The 22,438-nt window shown below is 40.0% G+C and overlaps 1 protein-coding gene across 3 annotated transcripts in view; it reads left to right on the top strand.

Moving 5' to 3' along the window:
- Positions 1-22,438, top strand: part of LONRF1 (LON peptidase N-terminal domain and ring finger 1) — a 62,982-nt gene that overhangs the window by 19,803 nt on the left and 20,741 nt on the right. For 2 of the 3 annotated variants that reach the window (XM_033176751.1, XM_033176755.1), the window contains exons 7-12: positions 265-379; positions 3,633-3,754; positions 6,176-6,334; positions 6,445-6,607; positions 9,998-10,150; positions 12,613-13,936. In XM_033176751.1, the coding sequence (XP_033032642.1) occupies positions 265-379; positions 3,633-3,754; positions 6,176-6,334; positions 6,445-6,607; positions 9,998-10,150; positions 12,613-12,771 (871 nt within the window). In that variant the 3' untranslated portion in view covers positions 12,772-13,936. Of the gene's footprint in view, positions 1-264; positions 380-3,632; positions 3,755-6,175; positions 6,335-6,444; positions 6,608-9,997; positions 10,151-12,612; positions 13,937-22,438 lie in introns of those variants that run through there. The other variant, XM_033176762.1, reaches the window with a different exon arrangement.

Consider the following 22,438-nt stretch of genomic DNA (forward strand, 5'->3'; position numbering starts at 1 on the left):
GCTTAGTAGCCATAGTGTCCAGGGGCTGTTGCATTAGTCAGGACAGCTCTAGGCCCTTGGCAGGAACCTCTGTTGATGGAGAACTTTTATAACATTCTGGAGGGTATGGTTACACTTATCATTGCCCCTTCCCTCCTCTCCTGCCTGCTGGGCCCTCCTTCTTCCTCCTTTAAATAGAGATTAGTGTTATGGTTCTATAGTAGTACAAGCTTTTCCAGTGGATAGTTTAATGTGAAAACTAACATGTATTTTGGTTGATTTCAGGTTGTTTTTTGAGCCAGTAACAACCCCTTGCGGACATTCATTCTGTAAGAATTGTCTTGAGCGTTGTTTAGATCATGCACCATATTGTCCTCTTTGCAAAGAAAGCTTAAAAGAGGTAAATATTTGTATATGTGTCTGTTTGTTGGTCTTAAGTTTGGCAGCATGGTTTAATTTCTGTTCAGCCATAGAAATAGTGATGATCATGTTCAGAATTACATTCTGTATGCTGAGTGACTAACAAGGATAATGTTTTATTACCCATATGCTAATGTTGGAGAAAAATGAGGTTGAAGAAGATGGGGGGAAAGAAGACAGATGCTGAAGACCAAACCCCTTGTACTTAATTTTTTTTTTTAAACAAAAGTGGGTATGGTTAGTTATCTGGTCAGGGATAAGTTCAATTTTGGTGATGACTATATTGGGGAAACCCTATTGCCATGCCTCCAACCCCCAATAATAAACCAGATTTGAGGGCCATTTCAGCTTCCTTAACATCTAGAACAACTTCCTTTAATAAAATTTTCTGCATTGATGGAAATGTTCCATATCTTTGCTGTCTGATGTATTAGCCATTAGCCATGTTTGCCTATTAAGCTTTTAAATGTGGTTCGTGCGACTGAGGAACTATATTTACATTTTATTAACTTAAATTTAAGTAGGCACATGTGACTAATGGCTACGACATTGGACAGTGCAGCTCTAGAAAAGTGGTAGACTGGAAAGAAGAGAGGGAGGTACAGCTTCCTATACCCCTTCTTGTAGAGTCAATGATCAGTGCTAATAACCTGTGATAGGAAAGTAGCTAGATCTCAGTGGGTGTCATCTCTAATTGATGAGAAGAGAGCACCCTCTTAATCATGCTCGAGTGACTGCAGATCACCTACGGTCAGGCTACAGCCTGCGATTCTGAGAGGCCGTTGCAGTTTGTAGCACTGATTGGGGAAAGTGATGCTGATGATTGACAGGATTGCTTAAAGAAAAGTACCTTCCAAATATGAATTGAAAAATTCATGAAACCATTATGAATATACATACAGTGTTTCCTATATAGAAAACAACTCAGTACGGATGTCATAATAGCATGTCTGTTGCTACATTTGAGGTGTGTCTTACATATATATATACATATATAAAACAAGCTGATATGTAAAACAAAAGCATATTTAGAATGTTTTCAAAGTCAGGAAACATCAGATAAATTTATTCTTAAAAGAGTTTGTTAGTTCCATTTTCAGCTAATATGCTCAATGTTTTTAGATGAAGTACTCTAAACATGTTATTTTTCCAGACTTTATTTAAATACTCCCCAGGATAACTATGATGCTTGTTTTTCCAGATTAACTGTTAGGTTGGTGCAAAAGTAATTGCGGTTTTTGGCATAATATTAGATCCATTGCTTTGATTAGGGGTATTCCTTCTTTAAAAAATGCCTGGAGATTGCAAAATATATATTAAGCATATTTTTTGAAAGTATAACTAACATACTATTTAGCAGTATCCTGTTTCCAACTTTGAAGATACCCTGCATAATATAATTTGTAAATTCAAAATACATATACTTTAAAAAATATTGGTATGCTGTTCAGTTTTACATTTTTCCTACTTGTCATTTTATTTTGCTCATTTTTCCATTTCCATCCACTTTAGATACATGATTTTTATAGCAGCATAATAGTCCAGTGATTTAACATTTCCTTGTTGTTGGATATATAAGGTTTCTTGTTCTCTTTTTCATATACCATGCTTTTGCCAACATCATTTAAAATAAATGATTGTATGCATCTTTGACCATTTCCTTAGGTTAAATTTTTGGGAGGTGCATTATGGGATCAAAAGCCATATATTTATAAAGCCTTTGAAACCAATTGTTGGATTGCCTCATCCCCTGAAATGTTACATTGATTCAGATTTTTATCAGTAACGTAAGGGAGGTTGTATTTCCCTAGATTTTGAAACATCTTCATTAAACTTAATAGAAAATGATAATGGAATTGCTTTTATAATGTCTACTTTGATTAATTTTATGATAAACACTTATTATCTGTGTATGTATTACCTGCTCAAGGCCACCTGTCCCCATGCTCCCCTGACCAGCAGCATCTATCACCTGAGAACTTGTTAGAAACATAGATTCTCGGATCCTGCCCCAGATGCTCAGAGACTCTGGTGTGGGACTCAGTAGTCTGTATTTTAACAAGCCCTGATTCATGCTCAACTTTGAAAACCACCACCAATTTCCCAACCTCTCGCATTTCCCCATCTATTTTTCACTGGATAATGACAAAACCCTTGCTTTTACTGACTGCAGATTCAAGGATGGCTTCATCTTTTGATTGTTTCCCAGGAGGTTTTCCTCACTAATTTTATGAAATAAATATGTATTGGGCATTTTCTTTGTACAAAGTTATGTGCACACACCCTGACCATGTCCCTGGCCCTACCCTAAGCAATTTTGAGTTTTAACTACAGAGATGTAATGTATCTGTGTACATCTACTACATGCTACAATGCCTCCTGTGTGGTGAAAACAGTAAAATATGGGTTCTTGGGAGAGAAAAAAATAACTAAGGAAGAGTTTGTGAAAAAGGTAAAATTGGAGTCAGACCTTGAAGGATAGACATGTTTTTCATAGGCAGGAGTGAAAGAGATGACTTATAAGTTGGAATAGAAAATGACACAAAAATGCATGAGGATAGTACTTTTTCAGAATACTTAGGGGGCAGCGCAAATACACGACTTTATATAGAGCTGGGGTGGATGGGTCATATAGGAAAAGCAGTATCTTGATAAGGTCTGAGTGATAGTGTCCCAAGAAACGCACCGTCCTTGGGTCACTCAAGGACAGAGTCAAGGTCCACTCCTCTACTCAGTAGTGGGTGATAGTGGAAGAAAAATCTGAAAGAAAAATTATCTAGAGACTGTGTCTGAAATTGGGAACAGAACAGATGTTTTGTTTTTCTTATATAAGGCAAATGTGTTACTTTATTTATTCCTTATGTCCTTTTTGTATCTCAGTTAAAATGACAGTTTAGTGCCCATGAGCTGTCAGATGGAAAAGGGCTTCTGTTATGGAAGACGGCGGGGCAGGGCCCTCTGCAGCTCATAGAGGAGCTGTGGTCACAGCAGGAAGCAGTTCTTCTGTACAGGGCTTGGTTCAGGTTGCAGCCAACTATCTTTAATGCTCTTGAGCAAAGCCTTAGACAGGTTTTTTTGCTTAGCATCATCCATTGTAATGTTCCCCTCACTAATTAATCCAGAATTGATGGTATAAATATGTAATAAAGGCTTTAATATATCAGTTAACTGTGTTGCCTGTTTTATACTGTAGGAAAACCACTGCTGGAATGTAAAATAATACTGTCTTTTAGTATCTAGCAGATAGGAGGTACTGTGTCACACAGCTGTTGGAAGAATTAATAGTGAAGTATCTGCCTGATGAACTGTCTGAGAGAAAAAAAATATATGATGAAGAAACTGCTGAACTCTCACAGTAAGTTTCTTCTCATAAAAAAAAAATTATGAACTACTATCCTTTAATAGTAAGGGAAAACCTCACCGCAAGCTGGATCCTGTCTTTAGTTCATCTCAGTCTAGTCAAGTACTGGTCAGTTTCTGTGGTCCTCAACAGACAGAATTTTATAAAAGTTCACTTGGTAACATCCGGATGTTTTACAGGGAGTTGTTGACTCAGCTCTGTGGGCTGAAGCAGTATTTTAGGCAGAGGAGGAATTTCCTACAGTGCCATCAGGCAGTGGAATGGGAAATAGAGAGGGGGCGCTGGTGACAGTGACATTGGTGGTGATGGCAGCTCTCATGTGTCATGGTACGGCCAGAGGAAGGTTGAGGGTCAGTAATCTAGATTAGCAGGGGATTTTCTGTCACATGGAGGCCCGGAAGGGGGCTTTCCAAACTTTGAGATCTGAGATCGAAATTGGAAGAGGGGTGTTTAGGGCCACATCCTCAATTAATGAAGATACTGACTGGGAGCACAACTGAGTTGGTGTCGGGAGGGTGAAAATCTCAGAGGTAACTTTGGGATTTGGTAATTTAGACCACTCTGCAGAGAACACAGCAGCTGATGGAGCTGGGTAGGCAGGGCGAGGCATTGCTCATTGTCCCTTTCCTGTTTTTCTTTCCCATTTTTCTCCCTTTCTTTTCCCTAAATATCTTTCCCTCTGACCAGTTACTTGGGTCTCTTTAAATTTTATTCACGGGTTTTAAATTTCTTTACTCTATTTCTTTTACTCTCTTTTAATTGAACACACTGAAAAGCAAAATTATAATTTTTGTGTGCTGTTTTATTTAACAACTTTTTGTTTCCATTACTTTTCAAAATATAAATTGAACATTTTATATGTCACTTTCTATCAAAAGCTGTGCTTGTAGACTCTCCTTTTTCAACATGTGTCCATCAGATGTCTTCAGCGAGCCAGGGGCCTTCCATAGAAGAAAGATTGCCATTCTTTTCTTTATAGAAATAGATATTGATTTGTCTTCTCGCAGAATTGGTATTTTATTGTGTGATTTACAAAATACTCTGATGTGACAATTATGAACCTTTCTGATCAATGCTGAAGCATCTAGAGTTAAGAAAGCTGCAGTTATACTTTTGAAAACTGAAACACAGTGACACGACCAGCCCGCCCACAGAGGAGTGGTAGACTCAAAGGACAGAGGAGGGAGTCACACACAGAGCTGCGCGTTGGAGAGAAGAGAAGCGTCAGGGTGTCCAGCTGCTTACTAGTGGGGCTGTTTTTTAAAACACATATTTTAAACATGTTTCACCGTATGTTTATATAAGTAATTGATGGTCATTTTGAAAAAAACTCAAAAATACAAATGAGCATTTAAAAAAAAGCTGTAATCTGCAACCCAAAGGGAATCAACTATTGGCATTTTGGCATACGTATTTGCAAACCTGAATGCAGTACGTATAAACAGGCTTTAAACAAAGGTGGGATCATGTTATTCATGATCTATATCTAAAACCTGTTCCTCTCATTGATATAAGCATTTCTTCTAATTCAGTTCATACACATCATCTTTTAATGGAAACATAGTACTCTGTTTTACCTATGTACCATAATTGATCTTACTAGTCTCCTCTTTCTGCTTCTGCATTTTGGTTACTACCCACATTGCTGCAGTGAACATTCATGTAGCACTTGTCCACTCATGTCTGAAAATAAGCTGGTTGGTTCCAAGAACATGAACATTCCCTGCCAACAACGTAAGGTTTCTGCTGTCTGTAGCCATGTTCTTCAGTGTGCCTGTGCTGTTTCAGACTGCCCCCATGCTGCCAGTTTTCCCATATCTCAGACAGGACTGGGCATTGCCTTTATCCTTCTCTTCCTTTCCACCAATCTGGCAATGAAAAATGTTACATCATTTTAATTACTTGGAAAAAATGTTATCTCATCAGAATATGTTTTCTGATCTTGCGTTTGAAAATATTTTAATGCCTGAGAATTTTTAATTATTTGCTTTTTGTCTGTTGTGGGAGTTCACTTTTTCTTACTGTTATCTAAGAGTAACTATGAGTGTTTGAATAAAATATATTTATTGTCATATGTTATAAATATTTAAACAGATTTTAATATAAAATATTACTTATAATAAATTGATTCATAAAGATACTTAGCTCTGTAAGATAATCTGGTGTCTTAAAATTCAATTTACTCTTATAAAGAGGATCACAGCAGATTTTTAGTATTAATATTTCATCAGTGTGAGCTTAATGAACGGGGTGCTGATTCTTGTTCTTGCCAAGAATAAAAACCACCTTATTTAGAACTTATTCTTTTTTTGTTTTACATTAGTTCATTACTGTTATAAACCTCACGCATTTTTTGTATGTGTTTGGTAATATTTTTCTTGTATGAACTCAATAATTAAACTGTTTTTCCCTCAGCTTGACCAAGAATGTTCCAATATTTGTTTGCACTATGGCCTACCCCACTGTGCCTTGCCCTCTCCATGTATTTGAGCCAAGATATAGATTGATGATTCGAAGAAGTATACAGACTGGAACCAAACAGTTTGGCATGTGTGTCAGTGATACACAAAATAGGTATGCTTTTTGTGAACTAAAATATTTGTATTTATGTTAGACCTCTCAATATGGATGAGAACTTGCATGTTTATCTTTCAACTTTGTTACTAATCAAGGTTTTCTTTTAGTTTTGCAGATTATGGTTGTATGTTACAAATTAGAAACGTGCATTTCTTACCTGATGGAAGGTCTGTGGTTGATACAGTTGGAGGAAAGCGGTTTAGGGTTTTAAAAAGAGGAATGAAAGATGGATATTGCACTGCCGACATTGAATATCTGGAAGATGTTAAGGTATTTTAAAATGTGCTTTGCCAGCATAATTTAGTGTATCCTGTTCCAGGGATTGGTACAGGCATGCAGGCTATTTTCTAGGCGCATGAACCAGTTCTTCTTATCAGAGAGCCTTACCACTGTTGAGAATGCGCTCCAAGTTACCTTTTTCGTATCTTGCTCTGCAATTGTTGCACATTCTAAGAGAACTTGGAAGACTAGAATGTAGATTCTCTTTATTTCTACAGGCTCAACAACCAGCCCAGTGCCCTAGAATGTGTATATGTACACATGTGCATGTGTGTATACACATGATAGGTACTTAATAGTGGTTAAGTTGAACTTCCAGCCCATCTAAGTTTTGAAAGGTTTACATTTCTGCCCTGTTTTATTGAATGCATTAGTAGTTGAAGCTGATGGAATTAGTAGATTGAAACTTCATGTAAATGTAAACACATTAAGTCTTGTAAGAATTGTTTTATATACTAAGATTGTTCTTGTGCCTAAGATAACCTTAATGATAAAATAGAGTTGAATGCTGTGTGGAGACCCTGGGGCAGACATAGAAAGCACTGTCAGTGTACATGTTGGTGATATCTTACCAGGGTAGTGGTTTTGTGATGTCTTTCTAGAATAGGGTTAATGTGGCCCTTTTGAGGTTTGCAATACCCAGTTTACCTACTACAGTTAGTTTAGGAACCAGAAAAATGATTTGTGATGCTATAAATACCAAATTGAAGGCAATTTCTTTTGGAAAGGCATTAAAAAACAGATCTTATCCCGTCACTTGTTCATTGATCTGTTTAGGCCCTTCATTTCAGTCAACATTTATTGGATATTGGCATTAGGTATTTTCACAAACATTAACTCATAGAATTTTCACAACTCTGTGAAATAGTAGATGAGGAAAGTATAATTCAGAGGTGTTAATTAATTTGCCTAAGATCCTATAGATAATGTAACAAAAATGATTAAAGCAAACTCTCTGACTCAGGCTCTGAGCTTTATCATTATGCCATTTGGCTCTCTGCTGATAAACCTGATTAGTCTGACGTTGGCTGTCCTATCTTATTATAAAAATGCATTGGGGTACTTTGCCTTGTGCAGTTGGCCAAAAGTATTGTGTGAGTTGAAATTTTGAGTTGATTGGTATAATCTGTGCCAACTTTAAGCATACTTGATTAATGGAATCACTTGCTAAAGGTTCTCCTTTGTAGAGTTAATAATCCTATTTCAGTTTCATGTAAATTTATGTCTTCACATATTGGATTTGATGACAAAATCACTTGAGTATATGGCTAAATTACATGACTGTGTATTAATACTGATAAACATGTAGGCAATGGAATCACATTCTAAAAGTGTCACAGATTTGATATTTATAAACTTTTATAAATTTTTTAATAAAATTTTTTTAAATAAATTTTTTAATAAATAATTATAAATTATTTATAAACTTGAGTCCTCTTTGTGGTCCTCGGAATGTCCAGTAATTTTTCCTCATCATAATGTCTTCATCTATATAATGATTTTCTTGTCCATTCTGGAAAACCTTCTCAGATTTGTTTTTTATAGCAAATTTTCCTCTTCTTACAATAATTCTGTTTTCTGTGACTTCTAATGAAATTTTAAGTTCTGTTAAAATTATCACAGTAAAGTACTTTGACTTTAAAAGCTTGCTTTTAAAATGGAGCTGGCCAAAAAGCAGGCAGAGACTTTAAAAGCATCTCTGCCTGCTTTTTGGCCAGCTCCGTTTGTCATCACAGACTCTTATAATTGTTATCATTCCTTGTTTACTAGAGCCTGTCATTTGTTTTCTTGAATTTTGTGAGGGTGCAAAGCAGATGCTTTAAAAAAAAAAAAGATTGAACAAGTCATAAGTTTTGTTTCTTGCTCCTGTCAGTGTATGTTAGCAACGGCCCGAATCTTACGTAGTCATTTTAGGACCAAAATTCTTCAATTGTGTGGCTCCTCTACCTTTTTTAAAAAGTTTATTTTTATTGTGGTAAAATATACATAAAATTTACCATTTTAACCATCTTTAAGTGCACAGTTCAGTGGCATTAAGTACATTCACATTGTTATGCAAAAAGCAGATGCTCTTTAAACTTTAGTTTTAATTTTCATTTCAAATCTTTCCAAAGTAAAAAGTATGCTTTTTAGTCTCTGGTGTGCTGTAGTCTTATTTTTATGTTTCAAAATGTTTTCAGAGTCCCTTTGTTGTTTTTATATGAGTCATCCTTGAAGTATGAAAGGCTGAGTCAGGCCTGGTATTTTTTCAGATGAGTTTGAGCATATGAGACAGAGCACGACCTGGCACGTAGCAAGTGGGATGTAAGTGTGCATTAAAGAAATCAATATAAGATGGATGAGTTAAACTTAGATATTCCCACCTGTGTTCTCTGAGACCACCCTTCTATCTTAGGCTGGAAGCCTGATGCAATTAATTTTACATTTGCAGTTTGGTGACCCAGTAGTCTAAAGAATACACTGAGGGGTTCCAGAGGTAGCCATAGCCTTGGACCTTTTTTTTTTTTTTTTTTTGAGACAGAGTCTTGCTCAGTCTCCCAGTCTGGAGTGCAGTGGCGCGATCTGGGCTCACTGCAAGCTCCGCCTCCCACGTTCCCGCCATTCTCCTGCCTCAGCCTCCCAAGTAGCTGGGACTACAGGCGCCCACCGCCACGCCCGGCTAATTTTTTGCATTTTTAGTAGAGACAGGGTTTCGCCGTGTTAGCCAGGATGGTCTCGATCTCCTGACCTCATGATCCGCCCACCTCAGCCTCCCAAAGTGCTGGGATTACAGGCGTGAGATACCACGCCCGGCCAGCCTTGGGCCTTTCCAGCAGAGGTTCATCATTGTGTGACTCTGACATACTGGCTTTATATGCTAACTTATTTGTTGTAGCTTTTTGTTTGTGTTTTGACCCAGTTCCCTAGTAAAAGATGTAACTGTGCGTGGACTCCTCCTGTTACTACTTTCTGTCATGTCATCTACACCCTAACCACTCATCTTTTCTTTTTTGTAGCAACTATCATCCACTTTTTTGTTCCACTGCTTTCAAAAGCCATTGATCCATAAAGACAAAAGGAATTCCAAATTAGTGTAGACCTTTGAACCAAAACGCACTCTCAGGCTTACTCCTCCCGCTTGGGGGCTCTTAGTAGGGTTCTGCAATGTTGCACTGCTAAGTCAGCAAGGTTAGGCACAGGTCAGGCCTTGCTGTCTTTCTTTAGTCTGGTCAGCCCCATATGAGACAGAAATATGTAGTATAGCATAGGAATAATACTCTCTGGGAGGTCAGCACTGAAACAGATATTGCCCTGTTCTTCTGATGCCTTTTTCCATTTGTGTCGGTTGGCATATGGATGGGGGATTAGATACAGAAGTCTTACTGACTATTGTATTTCTAGGTTGAGGATGAAGATGAGATTAAGAATCTCAGAGAGCTTCATGATTTGGTTTACTCTCAAGCCTGCAGCTGGTTTCAGAATTTAAGAGACAGATTTCGAAGCCAAATTCTTCAGCACTTTGGATCAATGCCCGAGAGGGAGGAAAACCTTCAGGTATGGTGGCTTTTCTCTTCTTCCAAAAGTCACTTTTTTGTAAACCCAAATTTGCAAACTTCTACATTTGTTTTTTCACTGTCCTTTCTGCACTACATTTTCTTTGACTACCCGCTTCCCCACACCAGCCCCACCTGGTCTTTAGAATCATGAGTGTTCTAGAGCAGTGGTATCCACTACATTCTGTACAGGTCGAGGCTGGAAATAGGTGTCAGCTGAGATGCCTGTAGCAGAGAGTGCCAGAGAGGGAGCAAGGCCTTAGGATTTTTAGGAGGGGTAAGGAATTAAAAATGGGATGTTACCATCTAGAAACTGTGACTGTGAGACAACTAACCATGCCTTCAAGCCCATTGCCTGTTGCTGTTATTCTTTGATAGCAGTGAGACTTACCATTTTCTATACATTTAAAACATCTTTTCTCACCTTTCTTTGTATCTCCCAACATTTGACCCCACCACTTCATTTTTGTCTCTTCATGTTTAATACCTCACTCCTCATGAAACTTACTCTCTTAGTCTTGCTGGTACTTAGGGTTTACACTTAAGCTTAGTCTAATAAATGTGTATCTGGCACTTTCTGTGCAAGCAAAACTGCAGGAGGCATAAAAGAAGGGTCTGGCTCCTGGAAAATCGGATCATAGACTCACTAAAGCACTTCGTTTTAGGCATAAGCATTTTGAATTGAACTAAACGTTTTTGATCAGAAGGTGATAGACTTTACAAAGGAATGGCTGTCAGTAAATATGTGAAGATGGAGAGATAAGAGATCTCATTGTAATGCACATTGCCTCATTCCCGTTTTCAAGGGTTGGTCTACGTCTGTCTGAATCCCAAGTGAATCCTTCACCTCAACTTGAAACAGCAACATTAGGCCATCTCCGAATTTAGTATTCATTCTGTTTAGCATATTATCAGTTGCTATCTATTTGTTTTAACTGATTACTTGAATCTGATTAAACATTATAGAAATAGGCTTTGATAAGAACAATATTGAATAACAAATTTTAAATAACAAAACAGTTTATAGAAAAATTCAACGTAACTTGCCCATCACCTTCACCACCCTTGCCTTTGATTACCCTGTCCTCTATCACTGCTTTCTGATAGCGATGTGTGAGTTAGGATTCGGGCAGGAAAGCAAAAGCAACCACTCTTCATCTTCCCGGAATGAAGGGTTTAATGCAGGATGTAGACTTGATATAGTGGTTGGGAGAGCTGTGGAGTGAAGGTCGGGGTGTCACCTGCAGAAGTCAGGGAATCTGCCAGCAGAGATCCTGCATCAGAAACAGCCAACAGGGTGCTTCTGAAGAACTAGCGGGGAAGTGGCTATCATTCTTAGGAATCGTGGTGCGTGCCCACCACTATCTCAGTCTACAGCAGTGGAGGAAGGGGTTTCCAGGAGCCCTCTGGAAAGTTCCTCCCCATACTTTGCAACAATCTTCAGAGGATAATGACTTCTCTTCCAGCTTCCACACCCCACAAGAGTGCCTTTCATCGGCCAACTCTAACCTGGAACCCTATGGCAGAGGGGATTCTGGGAGACAGGTTCTGACGTCTCTGGAATGCAGCTGAGGAGGTAGCGATGCCTAGCTGACAGCAGACAATACACAGATAGAGAAACCAAATCTGATTCTAGAGGGGCCTACTGAGATCAGCACTGATGCCAAAGCTCCTTTTGTCATTCTGAAGCTTTATATTTTAAGTCCGATAAAATAGCAATTCAAGGTTCACGGAAGGTGGCTTACAAATCCTTTTATGGAAATTTCTAGTTTTTTCAATAGCTAATATAGCCCTTACAACATCAATGGGATCTTTTTACTGGAGATATGTTTCTTTTTTGAACAAAAATGGAAGCTGGGGCCTTTTTCTTCTATCTTTCCAAGGGTTCCATCATACTTTGAGGAAATTTTAAATCTCAATTAACATTTCTTAATGCTTTAAATATATAGCCCAAGAAAGTGGCTGTCAGCTAGGGGCATGTTGCCCCCACAGGATATTTGGCATTATCTGGAGACATTTTTGGCTGTCACAGCTGGGTGGGAAGGTGCCACTGGCATGTGGCGGATAGAGATCAGAGATGCTGCTGAATGTACTCTAGTGCATAGGACAGCCACACACAACAAAGAATTAGCTGGCTGAAAGTGTCGGTACCCTGGGGTCGAGAAGCCTTGCTTTCAGGCAGTGCAATAGGAGGAAGGAGAGCGTGTTGACGATGGCGAGTCAGGTCTAGATTTGAATCTCGGCTCTGCCACATATGAGTCGAGAGATCTTGGACAATTTGCATACATTGCTGAGCTTCAATTTCCCCCATTTTATACTGCGCATCATTGTTAAGGACACTGGAGATAGCACCTGGTGCACAGTAAAAGTGTTCAATAAATAGTAGTTTTTTGGTGGTTTGCTACTGTTGTTATGACATGAATCCTTGTTTTATTAATGCTGTGAACTGCCCGTTGTTTTCAGGCAACCCCTAATGGACCCGCATGGTGCTGGTGGCTTCTTGCAGTTCTCCCTGTAGATCCACGGTACCAGCTGGCGGTTTTGTCAATGAAGTCTTTGAAAGAACGGTTGACAAAGATACAGCATATACTGACCTATTTTTCTAGAGACCAATCTAAGTAACTGCTTGGATCTCCCTTTAAAGTTACCCTAATCTGGTTGCATCGATGGCCAGATTGTCCGCTGCCTTTGCACATCTAGTGCTGGTTTCAGAAATGTAATGAAACTTTTCTTTTTCCTTCAACCTCCTGAATCATGTGGTTCTGCAAATGAATACCTTCGACTAGGATTTAGACCACTAAGAACTTGCACAGAAAAACACGCACTGAATGTGTGTTAAACCTCTACATTGTGAAGTTGCACTATGTACCATACTCTAAAATGAAATAAGAACTCTGTGAGAGAGAGTGTGTGTGTGCGTGCGTGCGTGCTTGTGGGGGTTGGGTAGTGTGTGTGCATTTTCTCTGGCTTTAAAATTTTAAAACAAACAAAAAAGCCATAGAGAGCAGAACTTGCTGAGGGTCATTTGTTGCCCAAGTTTACAAGAGTAGCGATACAAGTTTTTGGAAATTGAATTTGCCTCAGATATATCTGTCCTAATGCTTATATTTGCACAAGTATGTAAAATATCGTGTTGAGGATCATTCTTTGTTGGAAATACTGCTCTTGCTGAACTGTCTTGACCATTGACTATGACACAGTTTCTTATTTATGTAAATACTTGCATCACAGTGGCCGACAGGCATTGGATGCAGAACCTAGAGCCAGTTTTCAGGAACAATTGTAAACCTGACATGGTACTGTGCATCTATTCATAAAACACTCAAAACTGTGAAAATATGGTTTACATTTAGTTGTACATAAAGGTAAATGGAGAACTCAATTCAGTACCAGTTAGTTTGTACATTTTAGGGGGCTTTTCACATTAACTGCCCATTTATGTAATTTATAGTTTGACATGATGTGTTTAAAAAAAAATGCATAGTATAAACCCATTAAGGATCTGGGAGAAGAGAAGAAGTTTAATATAGAACTAAGCTTTTAAAGTTTGTTTTTGTTTTTAATTCTGGTCTCGGTGCAAATGTTAGTTATGCCTTATTCATATCACAGTTAGATGACCATGCTGCGACATGGTTTATATTCATGCTGCCCTAGAAACTTTTGTAATTATTTGTTGCAAATTTGTGACTGTCCTTATTAACTTTCTTTTATGTAAGTAATTTGTAAAAATTTCTTAAAATTTTTGCTTTTGCTTATTTAATTTTGAATAAAAGCTAAATTCCTAATACTTTTTCTTAAATTGTAGGTCAGTGTTATTTTAAAAAGTCAGTAGAAGAACCAAACTGCGTATGTTAAAGAACAGATGAGTTTTGCTTATGGTTTGGTGGCATTAGATATATGCTGTGGTTTCCAAAAACTTTGGTCATTTTTAATTTTTGAGGAAAAAAGCAATTTATTGAGGATTTAGGTCCTAGAACCATCCCTAAAGCACTATTTTTCAACCTTTTAAAAATCCATGTCCCTTTAGGGTAAGGCTAAAATTTTTACTTTTATGCCTCACCATTTGAGACTTCTCTCGGTAACACAGACTTGACCGTTTCTGCCCCCAGTTCCTCAGCTAGGATTTTGCAAATGTCAGTCAATCATTTTTTTTTTTTTTGAGACACGATCTTGCTCTGTTGCCGAGGCTGGAATGCAGTAGCACAGTCATAACTTGCTGCAGCCTCAAACTCCTGGGATCAAGTCATCTTCCTGTCACAGGATCCTTGGGGTGTCATTTTGCCAGCCAGAAACATCTGTGGCCGGTGGTGCCTTCTGCCTGAGTATTGCTCATGCCCACCGGGCTTGTTCTGGCCACTCAGCCTGGCAGGCTGTGCTTGGCTTTTGCTTCCAGTTCAGATCCCACACCTGCCAAGAACGAGCCAGGCACGGAGCAGCGAGGGGTGTGTGGGCAAGTGCACGCAGGGTCCAGACACTGCACACAGCCAGGCACACCAGGTGCTGTGTTGGTGCAGGCAGCTTCATGAGAGGCTGCAGCTGGACCAGATGTGCCACATGTGGCTTCCACTGCAGGCACCCACATCTGGACAAGGGGACACTGCCACCCGGAAGCTTGGAGATGCCAGGAACCACGGAGCTCCAAAGAGGGTGTCACGGCCCTGGCTTAGGCACCCCTTAGGTCTGGACTCCCCAGATAGCTGCACCTCTTCTCGTCACGCACAATGTGGTGAGTGGTGGGGCGAGGGGGGTGCGTGTTTCAGCCCTGTTTGTGTTACAGTTCTTTCAGTTTCACCATTTAGCAGGTCCTGAGTTCTTTCCCTGCATCCAGGAAGAATGAGGTGCACAGACAACTGGAGGGTGAGCAAGGCAGAGAGGAGCTTCACTGAGTGATAGAACAGCTCTCAGGAGACCCAAAGTGGGTAGCTCCCTTCTGCAGGCAGGTCATCCTGATGAGTGTCCAGCTCTCAGTGGAGAGAAGACCCTCATTAGGTAGCTCTTTTCCACAGGCAGGTCATCCCAAAGAGTGTCCAGTTCTCAGCAGAGAAGAGACCCGAAGTAGGTAGCTCCTTTCCACAGGCAGGTCACCCAGAAGAGTCAAGGAGACCTCCAGTGGGTAGCTCCTTTCCACAGGCAGATCTTCCAGAAGAGTCAAGGAGGCCCGCAGTGAGTAGCTTCTTCCTGCAGCTGGTAGTCCTGAGGGTCTGTTTTGAGTCTGAGTGAGTCTAGGGTTTTTATGGGCTCAGACGCAGAAGTGTGTGCTGATTGGTCCATGGACGGCCATGGGTGGGTCGGGGGGAAGAAGCACCTTATGTTCTCCCTCCAGACAGTGGACTCCACCTGGAACGTGCGGCTCAGGCCCCAGGCTTCAGGCCATCCCTGGCTTGAACGTCAGGTTTCACCAGGACCCACCTTTTCCATCCTGCCACCATCAACATGCCATCCACAGCAACCAGGCTATTCCTACCAAGGGGCACCTGCAGGCTTGTGCCAGCCTGCCCTCAGTGCCGCCTTGGCCTCCCTCCCCTGCTTGTTGGTGCCCAGAATTCAAAGGGGGCCAAGGTGGTGGGACTGGTGTGTCAGCACCACCTGACACACGGACACCCAGCCAGGTTGAGATAGCACCTGGGTTCAGCCTCAACTTTGCTCCAGAATTGGAGCAGGTGCGGAGTGGGGAGAAGCAGGAGCAGGCACTTCTGAGCCTGTGGTGGCAGAGGGGCTTCCAGGAGTGCAGGGAGGCCCATGTCTGGAGCCATAGCTGGGTGGCTGCAACTGCACCCAAGAGTGTGGGGCTCCTGCCCTGTCAACTCAGTAGGGGGTGGGCCTCCCACCGTTCCCACCCCTACTGGCTCCACGGAGCATGATGCTTCAGACAGGCCACTGCTGCCATCACTCCTGCCTCAGCCTCCAGAGTATCTGGGACTACAGGTGTATGGCTAATTAAATTTTTTTGTTGTACAGATGAGGTCTTGCTGTATTGCTTAGGCTGGTCTCGAATTCCTGGGCTCAAGCAATCCTCCTGCCTCAGCCTCCAAAGCACTGGGATTACGGACATGCACCACCATGCCCAGCCATAAATCATCTTTTAATATGGAATTTTTAAAATAAAATTATATATTCAGAAATGACTCCCTAGAGGATCAACCCTGTCACAATTATGCCAATTGAGATTGAGAATCTATCCAATGGTTCTGCAGAAAACATCTAAAGAGTGGGCCATTCCATCGAAAGCACCTTATCAGTATCTTCTAAGGTATTAGGTTAAATTCTCTTGTAATAAAAACAGATGCTTGCTTAAAAAAATGACTTAGTAATATAAGTGAAGAATTTACATATATATATAGACACACCCACACTACGTGTATATATGTATATAGGCCAATATATTTCCATTAGTGTGTATGTGTGTGTATATACATGTATATATACACATGTATATATGTTTGTATATGTTTATGCACACACTAATGGAAAATATTAGCCTTATCACTTGATTACTTTTGTGATAAATCATCTGATTATTGTTTATAACTTTTTAAGTTTTTGAAATTTTTTTCTATTGCATCTTTCACACAGCTTATTTTTTTCCAAAAATTGGCAAATTTTTTTCCTTATTGCTTTAAGTATCTAAAAGTTCTGTCATCAATTAGGGTTTCAAACCAAACTAGTTGCTATCTTTTTTTTTTTTGAGACGGAGTCTCGCTCTGTCGCCCAGGCTGGAATGCGGTGTCAAGATCTCGGCTCACTGCAACCTCCGCCTCCTGGGTTCAAGCAATTCTCCTGCCTCAGCCTCCCAAGTAGCTGGGATTACAGGCACCCGCCACCACGCCCAGCTAATTTTTGTGTTTTTAGTAGAGACAGGGTTTCACCATGTTGGCCAGGCTGGTCTCGAACTCCTGACCTCAAGTGATCCACCCACCTTGGCCTCCCAAAGTGCTGGGATTACAGGCATGAGCCACTGTGCCCAGCCTAGTTGCTATCTTCTTATATGCCTGTCCTACATGTCAAATTCTTCCTTTTTCTCCAGGTGTAACTCAGATGCCTTCACTCAACTAGAACTCAGAACATCAGAGCACTTTCCTTGTACTTCACTTATGACACTTAAGGGAGATAAATACATGAAATAAGGGAGAATTAAATACATGAACAGTCTTCTGAGTATTATTACTGGTATCTGGCAGTTTAGACAGATTTAAGCTCCAAGACCTAGGCTGACCAGTGAACAGAATTGAAGTAAATGCCATTTAAGAAGGGAGATGGGATAAAGATGGTTAGACTGAGCAAATGTCATTGTCTTCTCTTCCTCCCCAAACCTCCCTCACCAAAAAGGAAAAAAAAAAAAGAGACAAAAAAATGAAATAATGGCATTGTGCAACCAAAATCTCATCAATTGACCAATGCTTTTGAGGGGTTTCTGAAAGATAGAAACAGGATCTGATAAATAAGACCTGAGGAAAGCATAGCTTTGCAGAAATGATGAGTGTAGGTCAAATGGGAGTAACCACAGGGAAGCCGCAAACCAGGAGCAGGTCTTGGAAAATGCCCTTGTAGAGGCTGCGCTTGAAACAGCTGGATCATGTGACCATCTCTCCCACTTCGGCTGAGCAGGAGGTGGCAGCAGCAGTGGTTCTCAGGCCAAAGCCCTGACTGTGGGCCTTGGGCCAGAGAATACCCACAAAACCTTCAGTAGCTACAGCTCCCCAATGAGATGAGAGGCCCTTTTGCACAGAGAGCGGGCTCCTGGCCTCCCTCATGTGGCAGCATGAGCCAGCGTTCTGCAGGATCAACATGGGCTGCCTTTCACTGAACCGATCCCACATGGATGATCCTAGACGACAGAGGCATTCTCAAATGACAAAGTCGTGAATCAAATCTGAGAAATTTGAGGAACATCAGCACCCTAAACAAGACAACAAAATAAGCTTAGATTTGAGGATGTTACAATCCCCCAAAAGATCTGGGAATCTAAAAAAATGTTCCTCAGACAACCCCTGTCACCACAGAAGCATTTGATAAAATTTGCTGAGTCAATGAATAAATCATGAAAATAAACATGACAGATGAGCTCAACAGGAGAATGAATGCAGATACAAAATGAATTAATGAGGTGGAGGGCTAAGTTTGGTTCCTTTATAGAACACAATGCACACAGAGCAAAAAACTCAAAGTATGAGAGAAAAACGGAGACGTGGAGGATAGATACAAAGTTTTAGCATCTGTCTAATAGAAGTTTCTTAAGGAGAGTAGAAGACAAGTAAATAATACAAGCTAATTTTCTCAGAGCTCAAGACTAATAAAATATTCTACTTACTTTCTTTGGGATCAAGCTCATCCATCCATTTAAAGGGGAACCAATAAGGCAAACTTACACAGACTGGGGACAAATCAAATAGCAGTAACTCAGTTTGGTACTGATCAGCAATGAAATGACGGGCTCGAGAATATGAATCCAAAGACGTAAATTTTCTTCCCAAGCTAATGCTTAAATGCCAGCATTTTAAAAAGGTTAAACATATTTGATAGATGAGATATTTATGACCCAGCTTCGTCAATGAACTCTGTTGTAGACCTGCCTCCAAATAGCTTTGTGCTGTTCACCAAAATTCAATCTATCCTGAAAGTTGTTGCTGTTGTTCACAATTTAGGATACTGAAAAAAGATACAGGCTTCATTTCAAAAGAACATATGCTTAATTTCAAAATGTGGTAGGCGTCGCATTTAACCCTCAGAAAAACCCTGTGAAGTAGGTACTCTGCTTATACGGATGAGGAAACGGAAATGCAAAGTCATTCAATAATTTTTCAAAGGATCACACAGCTGATAGATGGCAGAACTGACTTTGAACCTATGCAGTCTGGCTTCACCTTATTTTGACATCAAGTTTAAAACCATCTAAGAAATTCAGTGAGTGAAGGGTCTGGAAGACTGATGATTCCCTGACAGCAGGCTTTACATATGAGGGGTGCATTTCACAGCTGTGGGATTAGAACATGTTTTTTTAAGCACGTCACCAACATTGTAAGTTGCTCAAGTCAGGGTTAGCCCTTTATTTTTAGTAACAGTATAAATTGATTATCTTTTTAGAAGGAATATTTCCAAATATGAATCAATGATCATTAAACTATTCATACTCTAACTCAATTCGCTACTGGAGGAATTACCTTAGGGAAATATTTTTTTAAAGATCCACATGCATGATGATATTCTTTACAATGTCTCTAGAAAGCAAAAACTTGGAAAAATCGAATGCCCACCATAGGTAACAAATAGAAGAAACTCAAATGAGTATTATGCAGTCATTAAAAATAAGAGAGACTAATGTGTGAAAACATGTAATTCAAAATTGTGGTCATACCGTGATTGTATGTATACAGTTAAAGATTGGAAGATAATATGCAAAAATGAAATCAGTGAGATTAATAAGTATTGTGTTTTTCTGTAGAAATCATCTGTTTTCCTGTAGGGAAAGCTAGCCATCTAGGGCTAATCTGCTCAGTCTATAACCACACTACACTTGGGTCTTAGCATCTGAGATTGTGACTGCATGCTTGTGCCTTTATGAACAGTAAGGTTAATGGATAAATTCTGTTATATTTGAGGTTCATAAAAACTTGAAGTCCTAAAACTGGAAACAGGAAAACAGTAAAGAATGGTTAAGTAGGTATATACCTTTAAAAACACCCTCAGGTTTTGCTATTGTCCTTGCCCTGTCTAATAATGGAACCACAAAGAAAAGTCAATACGAAAACCTATCATAACAATAAGAATATTAAACCATAGGAATCAGAATATTCTTAAAGTTAACATTGTTTTATATAATTGGTGTGATGTAAAAAAACAAAAAGAACTGACTTCATAAGGCTGGCAGTTTTACAAACAAACTACCGTCCTAGACTTCAGTGTGTTCTTTCTCTAAGTACCTATACTATATTTTCAGTGACTTTAAGCGTCAGTAGGGATAGTAAAAGAACAAAGTTTAAATCCTGGCTCCCTTACTAACTAGCTGTTAGGGCTTGGGTAAGTTTTCATACACATGAACCTCAGTTTCATCTTCTTCAAAATGGAGATTAGAGACAACATATATAAAATATGCAACAGCATAGTAGATACGCAAATGAGAAATGGCCATTACTATTATGACTAAATCTGTAACAATGAACCTCTTAAAGTGGACTCCTATGGAATCATTAAGCAGGTGTACTTAGGAAGATACAGAGGTGCTTAAAAGTAGAGAAAGTTCTATGCTATACAATCTGGAATTTTTAAAAACCTCTACATTAAAAAAGAAAAGAAAAGAAAAGAAAATTCGACCTGACATTGCCGAGTGACACTCTATTCTCTTTAGCCATTTGATTTGGCATTCATGTGGTAAATCTTGGATTTGTCCTGAAAGAAGAAAGCTAGGGAAAATGCAATCGTTATTACATAGTGTAGTCAAAATCCTTATTTGTAAGACAAATGTGGGAATTGTCATTGCTTTCAGGGATGTGCTGCAATTCTTTAAATTATTTAATGTGGCAATGATTAAAGCTTTGTCCATGAGTTGAACTAAGAGAAGTGGAGAAATTTGAGGCTTGAATTCAGGCTTACTTTCCATTTATGTAACTTCTGCTGTCTTAGAAATCTCTATTCTAGATGTAAAGTAACAACTACCGCCTTCCTCAATCAGAGTTAGAATACAAAGCTGAATGTATTACTATACTTTCCCTTGGTTCCAGAAGCCATCGGCTGCTATCAGCTATCAAGAATTTCATCTGGCCAGGCGCGGTGGCTCACACCTGTAATCCCAGCACTTTGGGAGGCCGAGGTGGGCGGATCACCTGAGGTCTGGAGTTCCAGACCAACCTGGCCAACATGGTGAAACCCCGTCTCTACTAAAAATACAGAATTAGCCGGGCATGGTGGTGGGCGCCTGTAATTCCAGCTACTCGGGAGGCTGAGGCAGGAGAATTGCTGAACCCGGGAGGTGGAGGCTGCAGTGAGCCGAGAGCGTGCCATTGCACTCCAGCCTGGGCAAAAAGCGCCAAACTCCGTCCCCCCCAAAAAAGAATTTCATCCAGGTCTGGATGGAGCCTAAGGAAGGAATCTGTGGATTCCAGATGCTTGCATAAGGCTTAGCTGTAGTCACCCACTCTGCTTTCCTTGTTATGCAAGGGATATTTACTCATTCACATTGCCCAAACCCTGTACTGGGGTCCCTGGGAAAATTAAAGGTATAAGTTAGATTCTCAAAGTGTTTACTTTCTAGGGGTAGGGAAAATGTTTGCAAAACTCTTCCAACTTTGAATGTTCTCATTAAGAAGATAAGTACATCTGTGCCTTCCATAATAATCTAAACAACGAGGATTTCCAAATCTATAATTCCAACTCAGATCTTTCTCCTGAAGACCAGAGCCACATATGTATATTACCTCTGAATAGATCCAGCTGAATGTTTCACACATCCCTTAAACTTAATGTAGCTTAAAACACATGGGCTCAAAACATGTTCACTTTCCTGGATCAGTGATATCCCCATCCACCTAGAAACTCTGTAGTTACATTTCACCATTTTCTCTCATTTCCTTACCATCAGGTCAATTTTCTTCCTAAATCTCTTGGCCCTGCCATTTGTTCTCCATTATCTATTTCCTAGTCTTAAGGTAGGTGGATGATCTACCAATGGGACAGGTGTGCCCTGGAAACATTCCAAGCTTTCTGAGGGATAGGTGGACATGTATAGTTTTAAGGAAATCCATTTTCACATTTAATTTCTATATGTAATGTCTCCTAAAATTGGTCTGCTTGAGAAATAACCTGTGGTGGGAGGAGAGGTACCCAAGCTCACTTTCCCTCTTAAAATAAGTCTTCTTTCAAAGGAACTGTATATATCCCATCTATTTGCAATCCTATGAAACTTTCAAGCCATCACATAAAGGAATGATTTGAAATATTGATATTGGTGTTGAGAAAGTGAATTACGGCCGGGCGCGGTGGCTCAAGCCTGTAATCCTAGCACTTTGGGAGGCCGAGACGGGCGGATCACGAGGTCAGGAGATCGAGACCATCCTGACTAACACGGTGAAACCCCGTCTCTACTAAAAACTACAAAAAACTAGCCGGGCGAGGTGGCGGCGCCTGTAGTCCCAGCTACTCGGGAGGCTGAGGCAGGAGAATGGCGTGAACCCGGGAGGCGGAGCTTGCAGTGAGCTGAGATCCGGCCACAGCACTCCAGCCTGGGTGACAGCGCGAGACTCCGTCTCAAAAAAAAAAAAAAAAAAAAAAAAATGAGAAAGTGAATTACTCTAATAAC

This window comes from Trachypithecus francoisi, unplaced genomic scaffold (assembly GCF_009764315.1).
Source record: "Trachypithecus francoisi isolate TF-2019V2 unplaced genomic scaffold, Tfra_2.0 Contig01554, whole genome shotgun sequence".
Classification (NCBI taxonomy): domain Eukaryota; kingdom Metazoa; phylum Chordata; class Mammalia; order Primates; family Cercopithecidae; genus Trachypithecus; species Trachypithecus francoisi.